At 45.0% G+C, this 25,479-nt stretch overlaps 1 protein-coding gene across 8 annotated transcripts in view; it reads left to right on the top strand.

The window, feature by feature from the left end:
- The window catches only part of Ntrk3 (neurotrophic receptor tyrosine kinase 3), a 375,962-nt gene that overhangs the window by 63,444 nt on the left and 287,039 nt on the right, over positions 1-25,479 (top strand). For all 8 annotated transcript variants that reach the window (XM_031387032.1, XM_031387031.1, XM_031387030.1 and 5 more), the window contains 2 exons: positions 1,712-1,786; positions 2,405-2,476. In XM_031387032.1, the coding sequence (XP_031242892.1) occupies positions 1,712-1,786; positions 2,405-2,476 (147 nt within the window). The remainder of the gene's footprint in view (positions 1-1,711; positions 1,787-2,404; positions 2,477-25,479) is intronic.

The raw sequence follows: 25,479 nt of genomic DNA, 5'->3' as shown, positions 1-25,479 counted from the left end.
TTGGTATTTGACATGGCCCACGGCCCGGGAATATATACTGGAGGGGCTTAGTGGCACAGGTGGTCTTAGTCCTCTTGGCTTTCCTTACATCTGAAATGTTGTCAGTGTTCCTACCTTGGTGAGACCAGGGCATGAAAACTGCTTTGAAACCATGAGGCTTCCAGAGAGAAGGCATTAGAGTTAGAGGCCAATGCCAACCTGGCCACCTGGTCAATGTCCCCAGCAAATGCCAGTGCTTCTGGCTGCTCCATGGGGGCCCTGGGAGAATGTGTTTCAAAATGGGCTCTTGGCATACCTTGTCACTGTGTGGCTCTGAAATGCTGCCAGAAGTCCTGGCAGCCACAGGCACACTGCCTTTTTGGCTCTAGTTGGACTGGGCGGCAGATGGTAGAACCATTGGTGTGGTCGGGCAAGGGAGGAGCTGTCTGGGGAAAAGTAATGGTCACTTTTCTGGCCAGAGTGTGCTTTGGATAACTGTATTCTTTAATGAAATGGTGCTGAGACCTTTTATATATTGCAGCCTCTGGATATTGAGGAGGGAGGAGTCAGGTTCTAAGAGGGCTGGGATGGATCATTTCCTATGATCTTCTGCTACCCCATGGAAGGTCATATTTCATACACTATTAGAGCAATGAAAGGGTCTTGATAATCAACAATGGAATGGTTTTCAAAGCAGCAATAAAGGAATGTTTGACCCTTGTCACTGTCAGGAACTAGTAAAAATTAAACGCATACTCATAATGAGCCTTCTTTTCACAACAACAGTCTTGAGTTTCTTTGCTTTGAGCTGAAGTTTGTGCACCGGGCTGGTTAACACTGGCTTGTATGTGTTGATAAAGAGCTTCAATTAACTGATTTTTGTCTCTGATTAATCTGAGAATATGAATTAATTATTACTTAATACATATAGTCTTCTTGCTAGACACAACCTTCTTTAAAATGGAGGTTTCGAGGAAAAGGTCCAGAAAGAGATCTCTGTGATAGAAGGAAGAGGAGCCATGGTGGTAGGGTACCTCTCTTTCACAAAGAAATAGGAGACTCCGATTAGTTAATGTATGTGCTTGATCTGCACTCAAGTCTCAGAGATGAAACTTGAGCTTAGTTCCCATGTCACATTCTTTCTATCACCCTGTGGTGCCTCTGAGTGCCCCATCTCTGGAGTTGCTTTTCTGTATATCTCAATCCATTGGTTTTCTTGAACTTCAAATGGAATGATCCGTGGTTATGCAGATGGAGTGCTCTTCTGTGCCCTGGTGGGTGCATACGCCACATAAGTCTTTCTCCTTATCTTATCTGCACAGAAGCCAAGCCCTTTAGCAAGCCACACCCCTTCCCTAAACCACATCATTTATATTGTATTTCTGTGCAGGCATTAAGGATAGGAAAGAATCTAAAAGGAGCCCAGCCTTAGAAAATCCTGAATAGAAACAAGAAGGAAGTACATTGAGTCCAAAATTTGAGGAATGGGTTGGAAGGGCTCTTGAGCTGGGGATAGATGCTGACTGAGTACTCCGTCCTTAGGCCTTACACTTAGAAATCCTTCACTCCTGTAGTGAACCCCACCATCCAGTGGGGAGAAGCTGAACTCAGGGTTAATTGGTGATTTGTCAGAAGTCATGGCTCATGCTCCAGGCTTCAAGTTCATGTCTGATTTTAAAGCTGGTACCCCACCTCTTGCTGTAGTGAACTGACCTTTCCTGTCTTCCTGCAGACACATAGAGAACTGGCGAGGCCTGCACACACTCAATGCTGTGGATATGGAGCTCTACACGGGACTCCAGAAGCTGTGAGTACACCAGGGTGGCTTGCTGAGGAACAACTGGGATGCTGCCTGTCATCTGAAGTAGTAGCCATGGAAAGTCTGGCTGTCTCAGTGGTTTTTCTCATGAACGGGGATGGTTGGCATCACCCATTTTGGGTTTGTTAGGAACCACCTTGATCCAAACAGGCCTGGGGGTTGCCCAAGGTTAGGATTTCAAGGCAGCCAAGGCATGGTAGGAATGTATTCATTTTTCAGCTCAGTGCTTGACACAACCCTACCCCCTATCCCCAGTGTTTGATTCCCACTAACCACTACAGTGGACTTCAGTGTTTTAAACATGGGTCCCCAAGAGTGAGGAGGAAGAGGAGAAAGCATAAAGAGACTGAAGCCTCCTTATCTCTGGAGCACCAGGAGCCCTGATTCTCAATTGCTGGTCAGAATGGGTAGTGATTAGCTTCGAGCAATGACTGCTTATATCCCACCCTTCACCTAGTCTCCAAAGGAATTGGTTCATATCTCTCATTGAGCCCACATTTGGCCATCCAGGGTCATTGGTGATAAAGAGAGCTATATCCCACTCAGGGGCCTTCTTTCTGGTTGTAACCCCTGGGGTTCTGCTAACCATCTTTTCTCTCTGTTTAGGACCATCAAGAATTCTGGACTCCGAAACATTCAACCCAGAGCCTTCGCCAAGAACCCCCACTTGCGTTATATGTGAGTAGAACTAGATTTTCAGAGAGGGTGAGGGGGTACATGCAGGGAAATGTTCCTGAACAATGAAGCTGGCTTTGGTATTTGTTGTCCTTGGCTAAATCCTTTAATTTTAGCCTTCAGTTTTACTTTGGGATTTGGTAATCTCAAAGGTTTTCAGTTGGAAGCCAGGGCTGAGTAGGAGAGCCTTCTGACTTCCAAATTTCTACATTTTTCATAAGAAAATTTGGAATTTTATGGGAATGTAAATGGCATAGCTCGATGTGGACAGGACTCTATTGAGAGATTGTGTAGGATTGTAGGTATGTGTACATCTTGATGTTTGGAATTATAAGAAAAAGGAAAACAAGACCAGGCCAAGTGTATCTAAGAGTTTAGGTTCAATAAGAAGAACTAGGAGAAGTGGAAACATCCGCACAAGATCACAGGCCTTGATTTGAGGCAGGGCAGAGGAGACGTGCTCATGGTTATCTGTCTGCTTGTGCATCCCTCACCCTGTCTTCCTTTCTGGCTGTGACAGACTAGTGGAATGGCTTCTTAGGATGGTGTTTATGGCTAGACCTTGCAGGAGTGATGTCATCCATGTTGATGCTTCTTTTTCAAGTCTAGATCTGGGTAGGTAGACTATGGGATTTGGGGGGAAGAAAGTCATTTCTTACAAAGCAAGGGAGCATGAAAGGAAGCCCAGTAAGTGATCAGTGACAAGTCAACTGGCACTACCACAGGGATATACTTGTTATCTGGGTCAGCTCTTTCTCAAAAAGAATAGCCATCTGCACCTTCAGTGGGTTTGCCCCCAAAGAAAAGAGAGTATACATGAACTGGATGAAATAGCATCTGCTGCAAGTGATGAGGAAACAGAGGACCTACTGGCAAGTTGACTAGTCTTTTTTTGGGGCCACTGGTAGTTGGTATTGATAAGGAGGAGAGCTTGCTGCATAGAAATCTCTTATATAAGAAGAGCAGAGCTTCGAAAAGATGTGGTGAAGAAGTGGAGGATAGGGGACTTGGGGAACCACAGAGATCCTGAAGAATATGGTTGCAAAGTGGTTTCTCCTCACAGCGTTCCTGGCTATACTTTTGTATTTTCCCAACCACAGCGTGAATAGTTATCTCTTTTAGCCACCTCTGCTTCGTGTTGAATTTTCTTCCTTTTCTCTGGAAATAGCAAGCTCCATGGCCCTTGCTTGGAGCCATTTATACTAACATTTATACTAACAAGTCCTTCCTCTCAGCTGTCTAATTCACTCTTGCCTCTCTTGCCCTGTCTTATGCCGTATGGCATAAGTCTGCTGATGTGTGTGTTCTTTGCAGCTAACATAGCTGCAACCAGAGAAGGGCCTTGAACCAGATGTTCCAGGTGTTTATTTTATTGGGGGCTTTGAGTTTCACTGTAAATGTTCCCGGGGGAAAGAGCTTTTGACATCTGAGAGGTCTCCTTTTTCACAACATACAGAGGTCATGAAATCACATGTCCATGACAGATCAGGTGGGAACAATTGGGGGCTGGAGAACCACACGACAGTTCCAGCTGACTACTGTTAGGTGAGGTGCAGCCCAAAGTCACCAGACTTGTTGTTTATTCAAGATGAGCAGGAAAAGCAGCACCCACTGAAGGGGCTTTGTTGACAGAGTAGGGACTTCAGAAGGTTACAGATAGCAGAGCCCATAGGGCAAGGCATACAGCCTGGCTTACCCATGGGTTTGATGAATAAACTTTGTCTGTTTATGAAGACACACCCTAAATCCCTACTGAGTAAATTTCCCGGCAGCTTTGGGACATTTTCTCCTGGCAAATGGTCCAGGCCTCACTGCTCTCTCACATCTTCTATTTCTGTCCTCTAAATGCATTTACAAGTCTTCAGGCCCCAGCTGAGCAATCACAAGACGATCACTTACTCCAACACTAATTGCCAAGCCTTGGCTTGGCAGCTATTTCTTTCTTTTCCTTCTCCTGGTCCCCCCTGCCCCCTTTTTAAAGTGAAATGGCTGAGAAGACTCCCTCCCTGCCCCTTTGTATAGAATAAGAAGCAGGTATTCTTACCCAAGTTATCTCAGTCATCGGACTGGGGGAGCTGTCCCTTATCCGTGAACTGTCACTGATACTAATGTAATTCTTCCACACATCAGAAAATGAGCTGGGGATGTCAAGGTCAAGTTTTGGCAGCAAACATGGCCGGATGTCAGAATGCTAGGTTTCCTTCAAGGTCGATGAATGACCGACTATCTCCTACTGATTGCTTCAGGTTTTCCTCTTTTGCTGGATGAGGAAAAAATGAGATATTGGTGAACACACATTCTGGAAAGGCCTTTCTGAGAGACTGGATAGTTTTTTAACCCTCTTGTTTAGCTATAGGAGGTGCAAGGATGAGGACTTTTTAAGTCAATAGGAATATCTGAGTGCTAGGCTGTAAAGTGAACATAAAGACAAAGACTACGTGATCAATGCTCTGTATGGCTCTTAGCCCAGCAAGTAGAGTTTAGAAACGCTTGCTGATAAGATAATGTGTTCTGCTGTTGCTATTGCTGGTGATCCCAGAACCCAAGGGAAGGGATATGATGGCTTTAGGGGTTTTCCCAACCTTTCTTTGGATTTCTGTTCCACAAACACATTGCAGCTTCCTCATGTGTATAGTATACCTGTCTTCAATATCTACTGTCTGCATTCCCTGAACATGGACAAATCAACCCTGCTACATTTCTTTCTTCTCTCTGCTTCATCCCTCTTGCTCTAGATCTATCTAGACCACTCTAGATGCTGCTCGCTCAGGGAAGAGCTCAGCCGTGGATGAGCCTCTAACTTTCTTATTTCTGAAAGTTTAGAGGTCACATCGACTAACGCTATTGAATATGGAGCATCCCCCAGCCGTCTGAGACCCACTTCTGTAGCTGGTTCTTTTTTTCCATTAAGAAAGTTGTTTTCTCTAGCATGACTCACATACAGACTGGGTCTCCGGGGGTGGGGGGGGCAGTCCTCATCTTCAGAGTAATGTGGATGTCTTCTGTGAACTGTGTTCACACCCACAGGTCACCACCCAGTGGTGGTGTTTTCTTTAGCCTTCACAACGCTTCCTGTTTCTCGAGGAACTTTCATAGGCTTCACCACGCCAAGTTCTCATAGCCAGCCGGGTGGCTGGTGTTGAAGGAAGTTTTACTTCACAGACCTAGAGGGACTATCATTGGTCAAGAATAGAAACAGACCTTGTCTAGGAAGATTCTCTTCCTAGGAATATTTGCATTTTACCTAGGGGTGAAGAGGTCACGGCCACCACCATCACCATCAAACCAACCCCACACCCACCAAAACTCTGAGACGCTTATCAAATTACATTAAGAATACAAGTCTCTAGGGAAGAGCTTGCTTGCTGGGCAACGTGCTTGCTGCTACAGCTTGAGGATCCAAGTTCGATCTCCAAAACCCATGTCAAAAAGCCAGACCTGGTTCTGTAAGCCCAGCACTGGGGAGACAGAGCCAGGCAGGTCTCCAGGCTGGTGAGAGAGCCCATCTTACAAAATGAAACAGCTCCAGAGGAATGACATCTAGAATTGGCCCCCTGGCCTTCACATACACACATGTGTGTAAACACCTGCATACATAAACCATGCACACATAGAAGCACATGTACACAAACACTCTCTCAGACACACACACAGACAGAGAGACAGACAGACATGTGTGTCAAAAAAGAAGATGGACAGGTTAAGTAACACTCATTAAGAATTTACTATGAGCCAAGGGGTGAAAAAACCCTTACCTTGGCAAATACGGGCTCACTTCGCATTGAATAGTCTCTACCTGAGAGATGCTTTGTTCCCATTCTGTAGATGAGCACACTGAGGTCCATGAGTCATGGCTGATTTCTCCTAAGGCCCTACCATAAGCGAGTGGAGTAGTCAGGCTGAGGATTCCAGGCCCCCTGACTCTGAAGTCTGTGTGCTTTCTTACATCCCTGGAGTGTTTCTTCTCTCTGGTTTTCTCAGCAAGGACTTCTTAGAGGAGGGATGCAGGGTCTTTAAAGTTTTATTAGAGAGCTGCAATTTCTCCCTGGAGATTTAGCACCATCCAGCCTCAAAGAGCTTGGTTGAGAAAGCTGTTTAGTTTCTTTCCCTATTCAGGTCAGATCTTGTACCAACAGTTGCATTACTAACTGAATATCTTTATAGTGAAAGATTTCTTAGTGCTAGCCTATGGCCTGCTTTATTTCCAGGAATATTTAATGTCATATTCCAGCAAGTCAAAAGGCTTTATTTAATCCTTTGGAGTTGGTTGTGGTGGGATCTGTCTCATGTTTACTTGCTGGCTTATTTTTTCTAAGAAGCTGAGGACAACCGACTGTCCTCATACTGAGGTAAGCAGATATTTGCTTGCTCTGGTCAGTTGGGAATGCTGGCTCTCTCCCACCGGGTATGAGGGTGGAATAAGGTGGGACTGCCTTGATTTGTGGCAATGAGGCTGTTTTCAAGGAGAGAAGGTCAGCAGCGCTTAGGTGGATGGGGATAAAGAAAATGGCTGGAGGCCCCACCCTCCTGGACACTGGCTGGACAGTATGCAATTCATTTCTCCTTAGGGAGCAGGGATGAAAACATGGGGAGGCTGATTTATTATGTATTACAAACCACCAGAGGTTGAAATAGTCTGGTTCTGGACTCCAGGCTTATATGCTGATATTTTAATCGTAAGTATTTACCTCTCTGACTTCCCCTTACTTTTGCACTAAGACTTTCTTTTCTACATCTCAGAGGGGTTGGTGACTGGCATACTTGTCCCCTGACTGCCTCATGCAAGTGACGGTCCTCTTCTGTCCCCTGTGGAGGGCAAGCTCATCAACTACTCTGTATTACTGATGGTAATAGACCAAGGGCTTTGCAGGTCAAATCTGAGATTTTTACTTACTGCTGTTGACCATAGGGAAGCTAGAGAACTCCTCAGAGTTTGGAAGGAAGGACAAGAGGCCCTCCTCCTTAGGATTGTTCTGAACTTTCAGTAAGACAAAGCGTGCAAAGAGCTTAACTCAGCACATTATGAAAGGCTCAGGGCGCCCGCCCTCCCTGCTCTCTGGTATCCAATTTCAGAGATCGCAGAGAGTTAACCTGGAAGAGCCTGCTAGAACTAATTCCCAAATTCCGATTCTTATCCCTGCTCCCACTGTTGCCTCTTGGCTTTCTGTCCCATACCCCTATGTGGGTGGCTAAATCATATATCAAGCTTAACTTGGCCAAAGTGGGATTCTTGCTTTGTTTGGTTTGGTTTTGAGACAGGATCTCACCAGACTGCTCAGGCTGGCTTCAAACTCAAAGTTCTCCAGCCTCAGTCTTCTAAAAATTAGAAGGGCATGCCTAGTCCATCACAGCCAGCCTGCCTCAGCTTTTCATAGCTTTATATTTCACTCTCAGTAAGGTTGTAAGGGTGATCTCTCTCTCTCTCTCTCTCTCTCTCTCTCTCTCTCTCTCTCTCTCTCTCTCTCTCTCTCTCTCTCTCTCTCTCTCTCTCTCTCTCTCTCTGTATATATATATGTATACATATATATACAGAACCAGAATCCAAACTCAGTCAATCCATCTCAGTACCCTCACACATATATGTGTGTGTGTGTGTGTGTGTGTGTGTGGCTCTGTCATTTCCTTGGACTTTCCTTTAATATTGACAATTTGAAAAATAACCATTTAGTTATTTGTGTAATGGTTTATACCAGATAGCCTCTACTTGAATGTAAACTTCTGTGGGATGGGGACTTTGTATTATTCACTGCTCTGTACCCAGTACCTAGGACAAGGTGAGTAGCTGTCCCTTGATCACTCTTGGGATGAGAAGATGTCTTATTGATTGTCATGAACATCTCCATGTGTAAGAGCAGGTGCAGGACAAAGACTATTTCCAGTGTGGCATTCTTTTTTTTTCACATTATCCTACCATTGTTCCTCAGATCCTGTCTAGCCAGAGTTCCCCCAACTTCATGGCAGAAACCATTGCAGTATGATTTTAAAATAAGGATATATGTGAGTTACTGACATTCTAAGAATGTGGGGGATCAGGGCAGTGATTCAATGGTAAAGAACTTGCTTAAGGTGTATGAAGCCTTGGATTTGATGTCCAGCATTACCAGTGAAACACAGCCCACTAGACCAAAACCAACAAGAACCAGGAGGAACAAAAATGAACACTGTAGAGGCACAGCCTGCAGCATCCTCCTGCAGGGCACATCAGCAACACAACAGTGCATCTCTGAGCTTTCTCAGCTCTGCCTGCTCAGAACTTCCTCCAAATCTCCTTCATGAGTTGTTGCCTCTCCCTAAGTGATATCATGAATGGGATGGTGTTGGTGAGCAGGTAAGAGTGTGTGTTTTTGAGATGGATTGACTGAGTTTGGATTCTGGTTCTGTTATATATATTTGAGTACCCTAGAAATATGACCTCACCATCCTGCATATCAGTGCCTTATCTTCTCATCTGTAAAATGGGGATAATATGCTTCTTAGCAAGATGAGACATGTTAAACCTTATCAAAGTATTGAGGTGAATGTCAGAATCATAATAAGGGTCAGTATAAGTTAGTTGCTGTTTTTCTTTTTTTGATTGACAGTGTGGTGGTCAGTCTCTTGTTACATGACTTAATAAATATACAGTAAAGCATGATTTAAGGGGCCTCCATGTGCCCTCAAAGTGCTACGTGCCTAAGACAATTGATCAACATACAAGATGTGTTCCTGTCCTTAAAATTTACCACCTCAGGGACATTGACAAAGTCAAAACAGTGGCACCTGTTTTTATTTTAATCTTTACAGAGAATGATTAAAGCTATAGATTTTACCCCACTCTAAGAGGATGAGGACATTGCTTATTGACTGTTTGCCCAGTTGGCAAATGACTCTGTGCAATCCCTGAAATTCCCAAAAATAATACAAATACTTATCCTCAATGAAACTCTCTCTACATATATATGCACAACTTCCAGAAAATTCCAGAGCTGTTCAGACTGTTTTTCTACATGAGTTAAGGGCTCCTTTGGAGGGTGTGCTGGAGAGAGGTGCACAGTGGAGTCACTTAAAAAATACCCTTTCTGTTAGATGTGGTAGTGCACCTCTGTCATCTCAGTACTTGGGAAGTGGAGGCAGGAGGCCCAAGAGCAAGAGCGTTTGTCAAGCAAGAGGAGTGGAGTTCAGATCCCCATAGTCCATGCGAATGCCTGGTGAGCACAATGGCTAGCCTCTAAGTGTAGTCTTGGAAGGTGGAGGGGGGAACCCTAGAGCGAGTGAGTGAGATTTGCATGTTGGTGAGCTCTGGGTGTTATTGAGAGACCTGGTCTCAAAAATAGGAATGTAAGAGTGATTGAGGAATATTCCTGATAGCGACCCCCATCCTCCATATGCTTGCAATCACACATATATGTATACCAGTGTATACATGTATGCCTACACACACACACACACACACACACACACACACACACACACACACAACAAGAAGAGAAAAAGAAAAAAGGAAAAATGAAGAATCTGGAGCCACAATGGATTATACCTCAAATTCCAGTCCAGCCAGGGGCATATGGAAAGATTGTCTTTACCCAGTTGACTAAACAGACAAAAGGAAAAAAATATAATAAATTCAAAACTATCCCAGACTTAGAAAAATGACGTTTATATTATGGCATAAAAATGTTTCTTTATTATCTCCACCATAATTAGATATATTAGGTCTATACTAGGGATGGGGGCTTTCTTGGGAATAATAAAAAAATTTATAAAGTTGATTGCAGTAATAATGGATTACATAGCTGTGAATATACAGGAACCTTTTGAGTTGTATTTTGTGCATATTTGTATGCATCCCTATGCATAAATACACACACACACACACACACACACACACACACACACACACACACACACACACACACCTTGTGCTCCTTCTTGGTAGAAGCTTTGAGAATTTGCATGAGGCCTGCTGTGTCTCTTCTCACTCTGTTATGGAGCAGAAGGCAGCAAAGCCCCAGATGGATGTTGCTCCATTAGCCGGAATCTTTCTGGGAAGATGATGGGATCACACCACAGCTGACCTTCACTGGTCACATAGTATGAAGAGAAATCAACATTTGTTGTGGTCACTAGAAGATGAAGAACAGAAGCCATAAATGACAGAGGCTCTAATCTCTACATGAAGTGGATGGGGCACCAGGAGCCTACAACACTCTAGGACTTCTTCCTCCACTATGCTGGAAATGGTCTCCAAAGGCCAGTTAAGGGAAGCACTCTTGCAAAGCTAGCTTTGAACCTTCTATCACTTAAATATATGAACTAGCAGAGACTGAGCAGGTTAAGGTTCTGCAACTTTTGACATGCTGTCCAGCCAGCTGCCATTCTCTGGATCTTCCCACACGAGGTGCTGGAGGACCCTGGAGACCTCAGAGACTGTTAGTCAGAGTGGAGGTGGTGACTTGAACTGGACTTTGGAAGGGCTCTGGGTTTGGGTGACAAACCTGTTGAAGACACAGTTGCTGCCACCATAGATATATACAGCCATATCCCCTTGGACTTCCTCCTAGAGCTGTTTAGACATAAGTTTCTGCTTCAAGGCTGTTGTGTCTGACCATCAGCGAACAGAAAGAGCTGCCAATGGAACATAACTTGAAAACAGCCATTTGCCCATGGGATAGGATTTCCACGGGTTCACTGATTTGGGAACACTGAGCCAGGACCATATGAAGTGGTGCATCTGAGTGGTGGCCTGGAGAGGAGCGGAGTGTGGGAAGGAGGCTCAGGAGGGCAGCTGTCAGTATGTAAGAGGTACTGTTTGGATGCAGTGGTTCTGGGTAACTCTGCCTCACACATTCTCTTATTTTTCTCTATTGTGCAGTGGTCTTGGATATGCTGCTTAAACCTATTAGGTCTGTTTCCATACCTCTAAAACAAGGCACCATATAAATGACCCTGTCTTGACCTTACAGCATTTTGGGACACATTTCTTCCTGGAACAAAGGTCTGAACTGGGACACAGCTGGAACCATAGGGGGGCCAAGGCCAGAAGAGAGCTGTTCTCAGTTTATTTTGGCCCTACCCACTGCCTTCTATCCACCTATCTTGTCTCTCTGGAGGTTAAGCATTCCAATCTAATGACTTCCAAGGATGTGGCTTCTGGGAACCACTGCTGTGTGCTGAACCTTTGCTGATGCACTTTATGTGCTATTCTCTGCTCCTAATAGTAAGTGTGTGCAGTCACCCTCCCCATTTTACTCATGGCCAGTTGAAGCACATAGAGTTTAGGCAACTTGCCCAATTCCACAGCTACCAAATGGCAGAAGCAGAAGCCAAGCACAAGTAACCTGCTTCTGGGGCTCTAGAGCCTGTTCTTATAATAGCCCCGTTCCAGCCTCTGTTTAGCCCTGGCTGTTGTCCCTTCTCAGGAACCAGGCTGGAGAGGAAGGAGGGTGATAACTGCCTATTCTAGAATGGGCCCTGATGAAGAAGGTCCACAAGAGACCACGGAATGAGCACCAGCAGCCAATTCCTGCTAACTACCTGGTCACTGGCAGGGTGTGGGTGAAGGGGCAGTACCTCTTAGTTTGCTAGTTGTCATTTCGAGGGTGGTTAGTAGTTATTTACATTAGGTAGATTCTCAGCAAAGAAAAGGATCCTTAATGAACAATTGAGTGGAGACTACCTGTTCTGTCCCATGTGGTTGCAGACTTCCAGCCATCCATTTCTGGGGCTAATTTTTCTCCCCTTTCCTTGGAACCTGTCTCAGGCAGGCCGGTGTCTGTGTGTGTTCACCTCCCTATAACATCTGTGGTAGGAGATGAGAAAGGGAAATGTGGATGGCATTGCTCCAGCATCCTGTGACTTCAAACCTTACATGTGCAACTTGGGCAGCTGACTCCTTCCAGTGCGGTGAAGCTGACTCCTCCCAGTGCGGTGAAGCTGTATGACCCCTGGAGATGGGTGGGTGGGTGCGGGTCCCTTCATTCTTTCAACAGTCCAGCCCCTGTGACATTTGATGACTTGGAGCACATCTTTTCTTGTTCTTCTTCTACAGATTATCGTATTGAACCCCAGATGAATTTGTGCCACAGAATTCACCAAACTGCAGATTCCCAACTTGACTTTCTCAGCCGCTACACATTTATCTGCTGCTTGCAAAGACAGTCAATTCCCAGTCCACTGACACCATTAGTTGACTGGGCAATTGCCTCTCCTGGGGCCTTGTGTAGAAATGATTCCTTGCTCCCTAGCGAGGCAGGTGGCAAGCTTCCTCAATTGATTTTCTCTTTTCACGTCCATTTGTGTCTTTCCTCTAGTCTCCTGTGGTCTTGGGTACTCATGTCCTCCCTGGTAATTTCTCTATGTTTGCTGTTTTCGTGGTCAGCATTCTGATCCACTCAGAACAGTACTGTTGCGACCTAGATAATGTGGCCATGGACCACTCTTGCTGGCCCACGGCATGCTTCCAAAATCTTTCACACATCCCTCTTAGAAAAAGAGACCTAAAGTCACCTTAGATGCTATTTTTTCCTGATTCCAGGCATCTGGGATCTCAGGATCTCCTGAACTAAACCATTAAGACTTTTCTTATAACCTTGTAAACTTTTAATGTTGAAATATTCAGTCTACTGCTGAATAAACATTCTGGCCTCTGGCCTGCATGGTTCCAAGCCTTGGGGGTTACACGGTGCGTTCATATTTTCCAGTCTTGATTATTCTCGGTAGATTTTCTTCTCTTTTTTTCCCCCTCCCCTAAGGCTTCATTAGTTCCCATTTGTCCACATCTCTTTTGTCCATTTCTCTTGTTAAGAACAGATTTAGAAAATGAGTTTAGTCCCTTGGCTGTTTGGGGGTCATCATTAATCTCAGTTCCACTCCATTCCTTAGCAAGCTGGCATCTCACATCTCCTCCCTTGTTTCTTGTTGATGAATTTTCAAAAACCTCTTTTTCTCCCAGGTTAACCCCTCTGTCTCTTGAGGGATTGCTTTGGCTCGGTAGAGCTTCTGCTTTTCCTGGGTGGTTTTAGATGACCTAGCTGCTGTCACTGCCCTGAGCTTGAAAGGTCCCATGTTCCCCAGATGGGGTAAGCTGTGCACTGGCCCCAAGCTGACTTCATCTCTGGTTGTGGATGGGATCTCCCTCAGCTCCCTCAGAAACCAAGCTAAGAAGCCCAGCCCAGCCCCTAAAACAAACCTGTACAGAGCGGCCTGCTTCTTCCTCAGGGACAAGCATCCTTGGCAAGAAGGATGGAGTCTCCTTAAATCAGGCTTCCTCAGTGTTAAGAGAGGATCTGAAGAATGCGTACCTGTGACTGGAACATGAGAAGATGACTGAGGTCATGGGCTTCAAGTTAGCCACGTCACCACTTTCCTCCTGTTGTCTTGGCTGAAGAACTGAGTCCGAGAATTTTTCTTGAAACACTAGGGAGTAATTCCCATAGGATAGAGATTAATACTAGCCACGAGACACCATCTCCTTTGGCTGCACAGAGTGAGTGCTTACTCAGTAGTATTTCCTGTTTCCCATAGCTGTTTCAAAAGTTCAGTTGTTGGTAAGCTGTATCAAGCACAAGGTCTAAGCACCTGGCTTTGAGGCATTTTTAGGATTCTGACGGTGTGTGTGAATGTGTGTGTGTGTGTGTGTGTGTGTGTGTCTGTGTGTGTGGTGTGTGTGGTGTGTGTGGTGTGTTTGTGTGTGCATGTGTGTGTGTGTGGGGGGGGGAGGGCAGATGTGTGGGTAGGGAAGTAGCGAGCTATAGTGTGGATCTGGGTGGAGCCAGGCGGGTAACCTGAAGGCCCTCTAGGAAATTCGTAGCACATACTTTTTTGGCAGCTCTTAAGAGGTGTTAGTGCAGTTTTTGTTATGGAGTGAGTGTATCAGTGTGCTATTGTCACCCTACATGAGGGACTTGAGACATAAGAGTGGGAGATAGTACGCAGAGTTGGATGTAGAGTGTGTGGTTCATTGCTAAGCATCCATTCTGCCTACTGTAGTTCCGTTTTTTTTTTTTTTTTTTTTTTTTTTTCATACAGATGTTTCTCCTTACTCTGGTCATTACTCTGCCTCCGAGTTTACAACCCTCTTCCTTTTTTTCTCAAAAAAAATTTTTTTTGCTTATTCACTTTACGTCTTGCTCAGTGCCCCCTCACAGTTACCCCATCCCAAAATCTTCCCCTCTCCCCTTCTCCTCTGAGTGGGTTGGGGCCTCCTGGGTATCCCCATTCCCTGGCACTTCAAGTCTCATCAAGGCAAGGTGCAGCCTTTACCACTGAGGCCAGACAAGGCAGCCAGCCCATCTACAAGAATATATCCCACAGCCAGGCAACAGCTTTTGGGAAATTGCCCATTCCAGTTCTTCAGGACCCACATGAGGACCAAGCTGCATACCTGCTACATGTGTGTGTGGATGCCTAGGGTCCAACCCATGTATGTTCTTTATAACCCTGTTTCTTTTGCATGGCCCTTTCTGTGTTTTGTCCCATGCTCAGGATAACACTCATCAGATTTGCCATCCTGTTCAGTCAGTGGAAGCTGAATTCTTCAGAGGATCTGGGATTTGGGGACCCTTCAAGGACATCTGCCTTTTTCTGCATGTCAGTAGAGGGCTTCTACCTTGCTTGTACTGGGGACTTTACTGAAACTTGAGGTTAGTTTAGGGAGTTACTTCTTGTTTGTCTAAAATTCCATAGTGATAGTGGCCCAGGAGTGCCTGAAAATTTTCCAGCAGGCCTTTTGGGAGCTTAGAATCCAGAATCCAAGTCCTGAGGTATAGACATCTGGACCTTCCAGTGCCTTTCTTGTTCTGGTTGGTGGTTCCCATGTTGTCATGGGAAATGAAGGAGTATAGATCTGCTCTATAAAGAGTGAACAAATGCTATCTTCCTCTTCACACCTCATCTAATGGGTCTAGTCCTATACCTTTGACTTTCCACACACCTGGGGCCGTTGTGAAGATGGAGTGAACTGTGATGGGAAAGGAGTTTGACAAGCACCCAAGAGGATATTTTGGTGCTCTATCTCATGTTCACTTTGGAGGAATGGGTAATGTTGGGTCAGGAAGTTGCCCATATCCCTGGGCCTTCCCATTTTCAGTGTTTAGAAGTAGAGGTTATTGCTGGGTGACACCTCTCCTCATCACAGCACAGAACTCTAGGGAAACTACTAAAATCTTTTGTCCTCTTGTATTTGGCTAAAAATGTTGATCAATGTACATTGCTGTCTCAGTTTGAAGACCAAATCTTAAAAGATTTTGAAAGGATGCTGCTGATGAGGATGACATTAGCCGTATCCCCCAAGATAAGCTTGTCCCCTCTCTAGACTGTGACATTTAGCTGTTCATAGTTTTGTGCTGTAGCGTCCAACAAAGCCCGCTCACAATAGTCCTTGGAATTATGGGGCACTTTTTAAAAGAAATGTGAGTGCATTCATTCCCTCTAAGGACATCTATTGAGGTTGTACTCTGTCTCAGACAAAGATGCCAGTAAGTTGTGTTTAGGTCATCGATTTCATGGAGAGAGTTTGTGGTGGGAGGGGACAGTGAAGTGACTGTTCAGACACAATAAGATGAGGACTGAGATCTCAGATCATTTAGCAAAGGCAGATGATGTGGCTTTTGGGAAGGGGGAACTTTATAGCAGAGACAACTTCTTGGAGTGCTGAGAGGTATCCTAAAACCCACCACTGTCTGGGACTTGGCATCTGGGAAAGTTAGTGATTATAATGAGAACTGCTCTCAGTAGAGTGCACTGGGTGCTGTACGTCCAGAAACATGATATGTTTATGGGGCCACATACCTGTTGGAGCTGACAACACAACTCACAGCCATTCTGTTGCTGTGAAGAGACACCATGACCTTGGCACCTTTTACAAAGAAAAACATTTAGTTGAGCTGACTTAAGTTTAGTCCATTGATATCATGTCAGGAAGCATAGAGGCATACAATGCAGACATGGTGCTGGAGAAGTAGCTAAGAGCTCTACATCTGGATACTGAGGCAGCAGGAAGAGAGAGACTCTGGGCTTGGAATGGTGTCTTAGTTAGGGTTCTTTGGTTGTGAAGAGACACCATGACCAAAGCAAGTTTTATAAGGGACAATATTTAATTGGGGCTGGATTACAATTACAGAGGTTCAATGCATTTATAATCATGGCAGGAAGCATGGCAGCATCCAGGCAGGCATGATGCTAGAGAAGGAGCTGAGAGTTCTGCATCTTGATCTGACTGCAGCCAGGAGGGAATGTCCTCTAGGCAGTAGGAGGAGGATCTTAAAGCCCACCCCCTCCACAGTGACATACAACAAAGGATACACCTATTCCAACAAGGCCATACCTCTTAATAGTGCTACTCCCTGGGCCAAGCATATTCAAACTGCCACAAATGGGTTTTCTGAAACCTCAAAGCCTACCTCTATTTACACACTTTCTGGAGCAAGACCACACCCACTAATTCTTTCAAATAGTGCCACTCCCTCATGACCAAGTATTCAAATCTATGAGCCTATGGGGGATCGTTTTCATTCGAACCACCACAGGCCCCAAGGACAGTCTTGTAGAAGGGTTAGAATCTTTGGGTTTCAGTTACTTTTTTTTTTTTTTTTGAACTGAGATAAAATACCTGAGAGCATCAGCCTAAATGTGTGTGTGTGTGTGTGTGTGTGTGTGTGTGTGTGTGTGTGTGTGTAGATTCATCTTGGATTATGATTAAGGCTCTGCAGTCTATCATGAGGATTAAAATACAGCTTCAGCTATAATAATAGGAGCCTGTGGCTTGACCTGTAACATCTGGATATATTAGGAAGCTGTGTGTGTGTCTGTGTGTGTGTGTGTGTGAGAGAGAGAGAGAGAGAGAGAGAGAGAGAGACAGAGAGAGAGAGAGAGAGAGAGAGAGAGAGAGAGAGAGAGGGAGAGAGAGAGAGAGAAAGAGAGACAGAGAGACAGAGAGACAGAGACAGAGACAGAGACAGAGACAGAGACAGAGAGAACACTAGTTCCAGCTAAAATCTCAAGTACCCTCAGCCACACATTACATACTTCCTTTTAGCTAGGCCTTGTCTCTCAACAGTTCCACAACCTCCCAAAATAGCATGGCCAGGCAGCTAGGGACCAAGAGATCAAGCACAGGAGCCTGTGGGGGACATTTCACATTCAAATCATAACGCTTTGCTTCTAAGGACAGCATGATTCAGGTGGGCCCTCTGATCTGGCACCTACTCACTGGAGAAGTAGAACTGTTCACTTCTGAGCTCAAAGACAACTCAGCACTGTAGAAGAACAGAGCTTGCTCTCTTATGGATACATCTGTTGCCAGTCACGTGCATCTGGTGCCTCTGTGCCTCCTTCCACAAGGACATCTTGCCAATTCCTTACCAGGGACTCAGGCTCTCTCTCACACATTCAGCTGTTTTAAGTGTCAAGGTATCCTAAAGGCTGTCCTCTAGAGCTGTTTTTCTCTACCTCTACCTGTGCAACCTAAAGGTTTTTATATCACTCTCCTAACGGTGACTCTGATGTTTTAAAGATATGATCTAAACCCTTTGTGTCTGGTCCATGCAGAGTCCTGGGTGGGGTAGCACCCTAGATGTGCAAGAAGGCCTTGGAGACCACCCTGACATCTACCCCATGCCTTTTTCTGGTGCTCTCTGTCCTGGCTACCCTGGGCTTTCCAGGTTCCTCAATGTATTATGCTACTTCTTCCTAAAAAATAGTCTTTACCTGGGTTGTGCTTCTACTTTGGGATTTTCAGTCAGCCCCAGCTTGCTTCAGCTTTGGGTTTCATCTCCGGAGTAATTGAGTAGGTTCAGAAGCTGTCATCATCTGTGCAAGGCTTCAGAACAGTGGGAAATAAGCTGCTTGGCATATTCTGAGCCCACTGAGCCTGTCTGAAGATGATGTCAGTGCCTCTCAGACAGGTCACTAGCAGTGCTCATGCCACAGGGGACTTGACGTGACCTCAGTGCTTACACTTCCCAGAGAAAAAGGGCACCTAGATCATTATATCCTGCTCAGTCTCTGCTAAGTCCACCTTTGTACTTGGAGTGGGCAGCTCAACTCCCTGGGTGGTTATAGAACCATCTTTCATCCTCCCACTCTAGGTACCGAACATCCCTCCACAGCTAAGGAACTCCATCTGATACCAGGAAGGGTGGTGTTTGCTAAGAGCAACTGTGTACTCCTTATTTATTGTGTGAAAAAGAAAACAAATTAAGCCCTTGTAATTATACAGTCAGGCATGTTCTTAAATAAAGCTCAAGCAGTCAGAACTCCATTTAGGATATTAATAACTGCATCCCTGAGCCCTGAGCCCCAGCAGCTTTCTCTCTCTTCGTGGCTCATCTCAGCCGTGACTGCTCCATCTCTCCTTTGCTGCAGATGTTTTCATAACCCCAGCCATCTTAAGCAGTCCCAAGCCCAGCACAACTTGGTTTGCTGATCCTGCAGCATGCAGTGCTCCCTGCAGCATGCAGTGCTCCCAGTCTGGGCTTTGCAAAGATTATAGATAGTGCATTTTAAGGATTTGGGGGTATGGAGCTCTGTTAGGATTTTTTTTTTTTTTTTTTTTTTTTTTTTTTTTGTCCTGCTACCACTCTCTTATTTTGGTTTGATGACATGAGTATTGGAGCTGAGCAGAACTGGGTTTTGTTTCCAGCCAAGTATTGTCTAGCTGGAAGACCTTGGTCAAGTTATCTAATCTCTCTAAGTTCCTGCTAACCTTGTGTCCCTCATAGGCTTTTGTAGGAACCTGCCTGGTAGAAGTAATACCTTTGAATTCGTGGCATATCGTACATTCATTTCTTTTCCATACCTCTGGGGGACCCCTTGTACCAGAATTCTAGGGAAGTGTCTTATTTGCTTTGCCCAGGATTCATGCTTTTCACTGATAGACCTTAACAAATCCAGACTTCTGCTAGATATGGTAAAGAAACTGCAGAATAGGTGCATCTGTTTGTGGGCCTTGAAGGGACACAGAGCAGGCACCATCAGGCATGCTGTGTGGTTCTATTTCATGCGCTGTTCTAAGGGTCTCCTTGGCATGCTTCCTTTAGTGTTCAAGGGTTAATTACTTGAGTAACACACTGCCTTAATCAATAGGCTGTGATCCTTATGGACCATCTCATTCTAAATGTAGTACTAAGATGAAATAGCCATTGCTACCATCTTTGTCCCATCAGGGAGGAATCTGAGTGAGTGCAGTAGATAGAATTAGTGCAGCATGGATAGGGACCTGGTCTCTGACTCTGAGTCTTATTTCTTTTCTGGGGCATTGGGCATTTCCTCAGCCACAAGCAATGCCTAGGAGGTCAGCCACCTGGTTTCTAGAATTGAGCGTCTTGGTGTTGTTTCAAGGCTTATCATGGGCCAGTTACCATCTTTCTCTTTCTTTCTGTTTCTATCCCATGATGTGGAAATCACAGAACAGTTTTCACTGGTGATATTGTGACAGTTGAGCCATCGCTGGAAAGTAACTTGAAAACAGAAGATCAATTCAAAGTTTTCATTAGGCAGTTATGTGAAGAACACATCAATAGGCTCTGTGAAAGGCAGGGGGACAGGTGCTTTGGAAATGATTCCCCATGGCAAACCCGCACCTTGGGGTTGGAGAGAGAACTGAGGTCACTGAAGTAAGATTTGGCATAGGCAGAGTTGGGGTGTTCAATTTAGTTGTGAAGATAAAATTAGCTTTCTTAGGCTAGTGACGTCAACTTATCACCATCTGCTGGATGGTGCTGACCGTTCCAGGCTGAGGGATTCTTGTACTCTGGAGATTCTGGGAAGGATTTCAGACTTGTTCATGAAAGAATATTTGTAGTAGTGTATAGCAAGAGGGAGAGAATGAATGGAGAGTGTGTGTGCACATAACCACAAGCAATCAGGGAGGGAAGGCAAGGGGAGGGGGAGAGACTGTGTCAAGTTCCAGACTAGGTACTTTCCCAACAATAACTGCATAATTGGTACTATCTATGTTCTACAGAGGAGTACTGGGGGGGCTCTGGATCTCAGAAGGGTTTTGAAATTTGCCCACGATCAGCTAGTAAAGACGTATTGATATTTGTTAATGCCTGCTCCAGATTTTATGTTATTTCTGTTGTAACTGGTAAAAAATATCAGTTGACTTCCCTAAGCATGACTAGGAATCCAGCATCTTCAAGCACAGGGATATTATAAAGTCCCCCCACCCTTTGCAAAAATCACTATTCCTATGCCCAACTGTGAGAATTCAGCACCATGGCCAGGGCTCGAGCCCACACCCTCCCTTTCCTCCAGGGTACCAGGGCACAGCTTTTGATACAGGCTCCCAGGCTCTAGCTCATTTTTATTGCTCTTTGCCACCATCATAGTTCCCACCATGATATACTCAAGACCTGTTCACATATAGTAGGCAGGCACTCTGCTCTCTGTTTGGCAGCCTCCCTGGTGGGATGCAGACCTACAGGAAGCAGGGAAAGAGCTCGTCCCACCATTTATTTAGGGATAGTCCATAGAGGGGCAAGGCTGTCGTGTAGGATCTGGATTGCCTTGAACAGAGGAATAAAGTAGGGCCATTGGATTCTGAAATGTTATGAGCCACCATGGTCCTCTCTCTTTCAGAGTAAACCCTTAGGGTGAGCCTTCTGTGTTTCTTCTGTTTGGTGGGGTATGGAGAAAGTGAACTTGGCATAGGTTTTTCCTTCAGGCATTGGCAGAGGAGGCCAAAATATGGGAGTAGCTCAGCAGAGCTGGTCAAGTAATGCTGTCCATAGAGATAAATTTTCTTCCTTCTTGGAAGGCTTTCATCTATTTATATGCTACAAAACAGTCTTGATCTAGAGATATAGATATTGTCCAACATGTGGGCATATGTGTTCGTGCATGAGCACCTGTGTAAACGTGCCTGTGCGCGTGAACACACACACACACACACACACACACACACACACAGAGACACAGTATATTGTTATGTACATGGTGTGTGGATTTTGGACATAGTGGAGTCAGATTCTATTTTAACATTAACAGCTTTGTGACCTTGGACTACCTACCTCATCTCTAAGCCATGGATGCATTATCTGTCAGATGAGAACCAATCATTTTAATAACACGGACCATAAGATGTTGTCAGGAAGAGTCAATGAAGAAATATCATTAAAGCACATAGTAGTTAGTGCTTAACAAGCACTCAATAAACATTGCTCATTACTTCCATTTCCCTGAAAATGATTTCTGTATCCCAATTTTCTTCAGTTTGCTCACGTGATTATTATTACAAAGTATGGGAAAGTCCCCATGGCAGAGAAAATGATTAGCAAGTTAATTAATTGTTTTCACTTCAGTACAAAGGTCAAGGTTTTAAATGAAGTTTCGGTCAGCCAAAGTAGACTGGGAGGAAGAATTATCCCAATTTGTTCCCTTGGCCAGTGAGGATCCGACCATGCCTCAGTGCATAATTTAATTTGTTTCAGCAGTGATCATGATTGGCATACAGATATCTTTCTCTACTTTGTGTCAGAATTGTAATCCATATATGTTTATGGGCACTCCATGATGACTGGCCTTTACCTGGGCTCATGTGTTCTATTCTCTTTCCTTCCTTGTGTCTAAGTTCAGTTCAAAGTGCCTCCTCTCCAGAGCCGAGTGTGGTGCCACTTAAGGGCAGAGGCAGGAGACTTTTAAGTTCAAGGTCAAATTAGAGATTCGTGTGAAGACTCACTGCCCACCCCTCTCCAAAAACAAAACAAAACCAAGAAGCCAACCCAACCCAAACAACAAAAAAGTTGGATTTGGAGATGGAGCTCAGTTAATACAGAGCTTGCCTACCCTTGGGTTCAGTGTCTAATATCACAGAAATTTGGCATGGTGGTGCATGAGGTGCATGAAACTACACGAGGTAGGAGGACCAGAGGTACCATATTATTGTTGGCTACATAGATAGTTTAAAGCCAATCTGGGATACTGTGAGACCCCATCTGAAAAGACAAAACCAAAACCAAAAAGTCCTCCGAAGCTCAGTTCCTATTTCTTTCTCAGCCTAAAGTGAAGACCTCTCCTTGGTCATATAACCAAGTGTGCAGTCATGGATCCTGGGTTCCAAATATTCAAGAGGAGATGAAAGTATTATCTGGCTTCTCCCTTGCAAGTCTCCCTGGGACTGCCATGTGTGTCAGGGCATGGACTTGCTTTTCCCAAACACAGAGGCCAAAAGCCTGTGCTTGGTATAAATTACAGAAAACAGTGCTGTAATGACATTGTTTAGTGAATAAATTAAATCCCTGAGTCATGAGGCCACTAACAGAGAGTAGAGAAGTATAATTAAAGAAGAAAAAGAGAGGCTATCAGCTGACGCCGGGAGTGAGACAGAATTGAGACAGGACTGCAGGGGAGGGTAGCAGGTCCCTTGACACAGCTGCATCTCAGAAGGGAGGCCATGGCTGCTACTTACAGTCAGAGAGGCTAAGGGAGGAAGCCAGTGCTTCTGACATCCATACAACGGCACAGGGAGGGAAAACGTTAGTGGACACTGAAGCATATGGGTTTTGGAAGGAAGGACATCTATCAGGTCTCAAACTCTGTAGCAGCTGGGGATAAGCTTGGGCCCAAGAGCTCTAGTGTAGAGGGGACTCTGAGGCATGGGGATGAGGTCAGGGGCGGCACTGGGATTCTGTGTAGTTATTGTGTTCTGGGAATCATTTGTCCACCATCTCTTGTATTTGCTGTGGGCTTATTTTTTGTGACTGCTTTCTGACTTTCTCATTCTAACAGTTTAAAGACAAGCATTTCAGGGCCACGATACCTGTGTATTTGGGTGTTGCAACCAGGCTATGGCACTATACAGTCAACAAGGAGTGGAGACCATGGAGAAAGTGTAAATTCTTGTCTGGTTTGGACAAGACCTCTTCTGTGGGTTGTTCTAGAAATGCAGCTAGTGAACACATTGCTGCAGCGAGCCATCATAGCTCCTTCACCCAGTATGCCCAGTGACTGGCATTTCCCGGCCTGGAATGGCCACCCAGGGAGAATGTATTGAATGGTGGAGTAAGTGGAAAAAGCCTTTATATACAGAGAAATTTTGCTGACACTAACACTCACTGTTTTAGAAAAGTCACTTTCCTTTCTGGTTCACAGATCTGAGTCAGAAGTTAGGTGTGTGATACACAGTAGGCACTCAATAAACGGAGTGATCTTGTAGCCTGAAGTCCAAACTAGGACGTTTAGTGGACTGAAAAAGAAGCTAGTCCAGTGGGATTCCAGAACAAGAGAAAGTGTTTGGGCAAGCCAGGACATTTGGTCTTCTGTCATCAGGTTGGTACTTACTTAGATGCATTACTTTTGTATTTCTGGGTCTTTCAGTGAAGTCCAGATTGGCCTGGAACTCACTGTGTAGCCAAACTGTCCTGGAGATTGTGAATACGCGGCCTCTGAGTGCAGGGTTTGCAGGCATGCATTACAGTGTCTGGGGTCACCTCTTTTATGCTTTTTTCTTTTTTAACTTGTACATCATTTGCATGTATGTTTGAGCCCATTCAACAGATTTTTACTGAAGATTTTATGTTCCAGGTATATTGATAGGCATCTGTGACTCATGTACATCAAGAGAAGCCCTGGATTTAGGCTTTTAGGGTCCCCTTTATCGAACAGGAATCTAGATGCTGTCTTGAGATGGCAGTGTGACAAATGCCAACTTAAAGGGATGGATAAAGTACTCTGGGAGCTTAGATGGGGAGACGAGTCATCTAGAGATGGGGGCCATGGAAGACTTCCCAGCAGAAGGGGTGCATCAGAGAGTCACAGGAGGCAATCAAGAACTCGGAAGGCATTTTGGAAGGAGCTAGAGTGTAGAGCCATGATCCACTCAACCCCACATTTCCAGCACCACTATTCCAAAGGGTAGAATGAGGATTAAGATAGGTGGATGCTTGACCCACAGAGAACACTGACTAATTGTTATTGCATATAAATCATGTCATTCATCAGCACTGTTGTGGGAGATGATAGTGTGAGTCCAGAGGAGGAAGTCCTGCTGCAAGCACAGAGATTTGCATTTTAGGGACCAGTCTTGGCCAGGGCACAAGAGGAGAAAGGCAAGGTTTCCAGACACCAAGAACCAAGAAGAGGTTTGCTATGACCCTAACAGTGGCCCCTACACCATTCAGTGGTACAGTGGCTAGCATCCTTGGACAATTTTCCTGCCTAGGCTAACTGAAGGGCCTCAGAGCTGGCCAAAACAGCAAGGCCATGTGCAGTTGTAGCAAGGCCACAGGTCTCCAGGGTATTTCCGGAAGTGTGAAATAGATAATGAAAGGAGACAGAAAACCCTAGGAGGAAGTTGGGGCTTGGCTTAGATGCAGCCCATCTGCCTCACCATCCATGGCTTTCGAATGCAGTATGAAAATGTTCCTCATTATTTTCCTTGGATGAGTTTGTTATCCTGATGATATTAATTATTCTTAAAGGTCAACAGCGCTCTTTCGAATCCCCTTCTGTTCTATCATGTAATCAGTTAATTAATTGGAAACCATTTAGCTGCATCTGCTGAGTTAGTGTGTGTAGTGCAATGGTTGCTCCTGTGACGAAGGGTCCCTCCATGTGCCTGTTTCTTCCAAGGATTTGGAAACTAGAGTGCGAAGCCCTGCTTCTTCCTGCCCTCTCTGCTGGCTGATTCCCATTCATTCACAGTTGTCTTTGGAAGTGTCATCTCATCAGATTTCCCCTTTGTGCATCCTTACTGGTAATGGTCCCTTACCACTGAGTGCCTGTCAGATGACAAGGACAATGTGGGGTGCCTGTATGTACTGTTTTATTTGATGCTCACCCACTAACATAGTAGAGATACTCCATCCAGTTCAGGGGAGAGGAGCGAGGCTTAGCATAGTGAATGGAGCTGTCCAAGAATCACAGAGCTAGAAACTATCTGAGCAGGGTCGGAACCCACTGAGAGCCTTACATCCATGTTTGCTACAATGATGGTGTTTCCTTCTGATACTAGGGGAGGTGAATTGAACTGTTAGTACAGTTCTCATTTACTATCTCAGTCCTGGGCTCTGCATTTGACAAATGGCAGC

The sequence above is a fragment of the Mastomys coucha genome, unplaced genomic scaffold (genome assembly GCF_008632895.1).
Source record: "Mastomys coucha isolate ucsf_1 unplaced genomic scaffold, UCSF_Mcou_1 pScaffold21, whole genome shotgun sequence".
In the NCBI taxonomy this organism is placed as follows: Eukaryota; Metazoa; Chordata; class Mammalia; order Rodentia; family Muridae; genus Mastomys; species Mastomys coucha.
The sequence above is the reverse complement of the archived record's forward strand: the minus strand, read 5'-3'. Positions and strand labels throughout refer to the sequence as shown.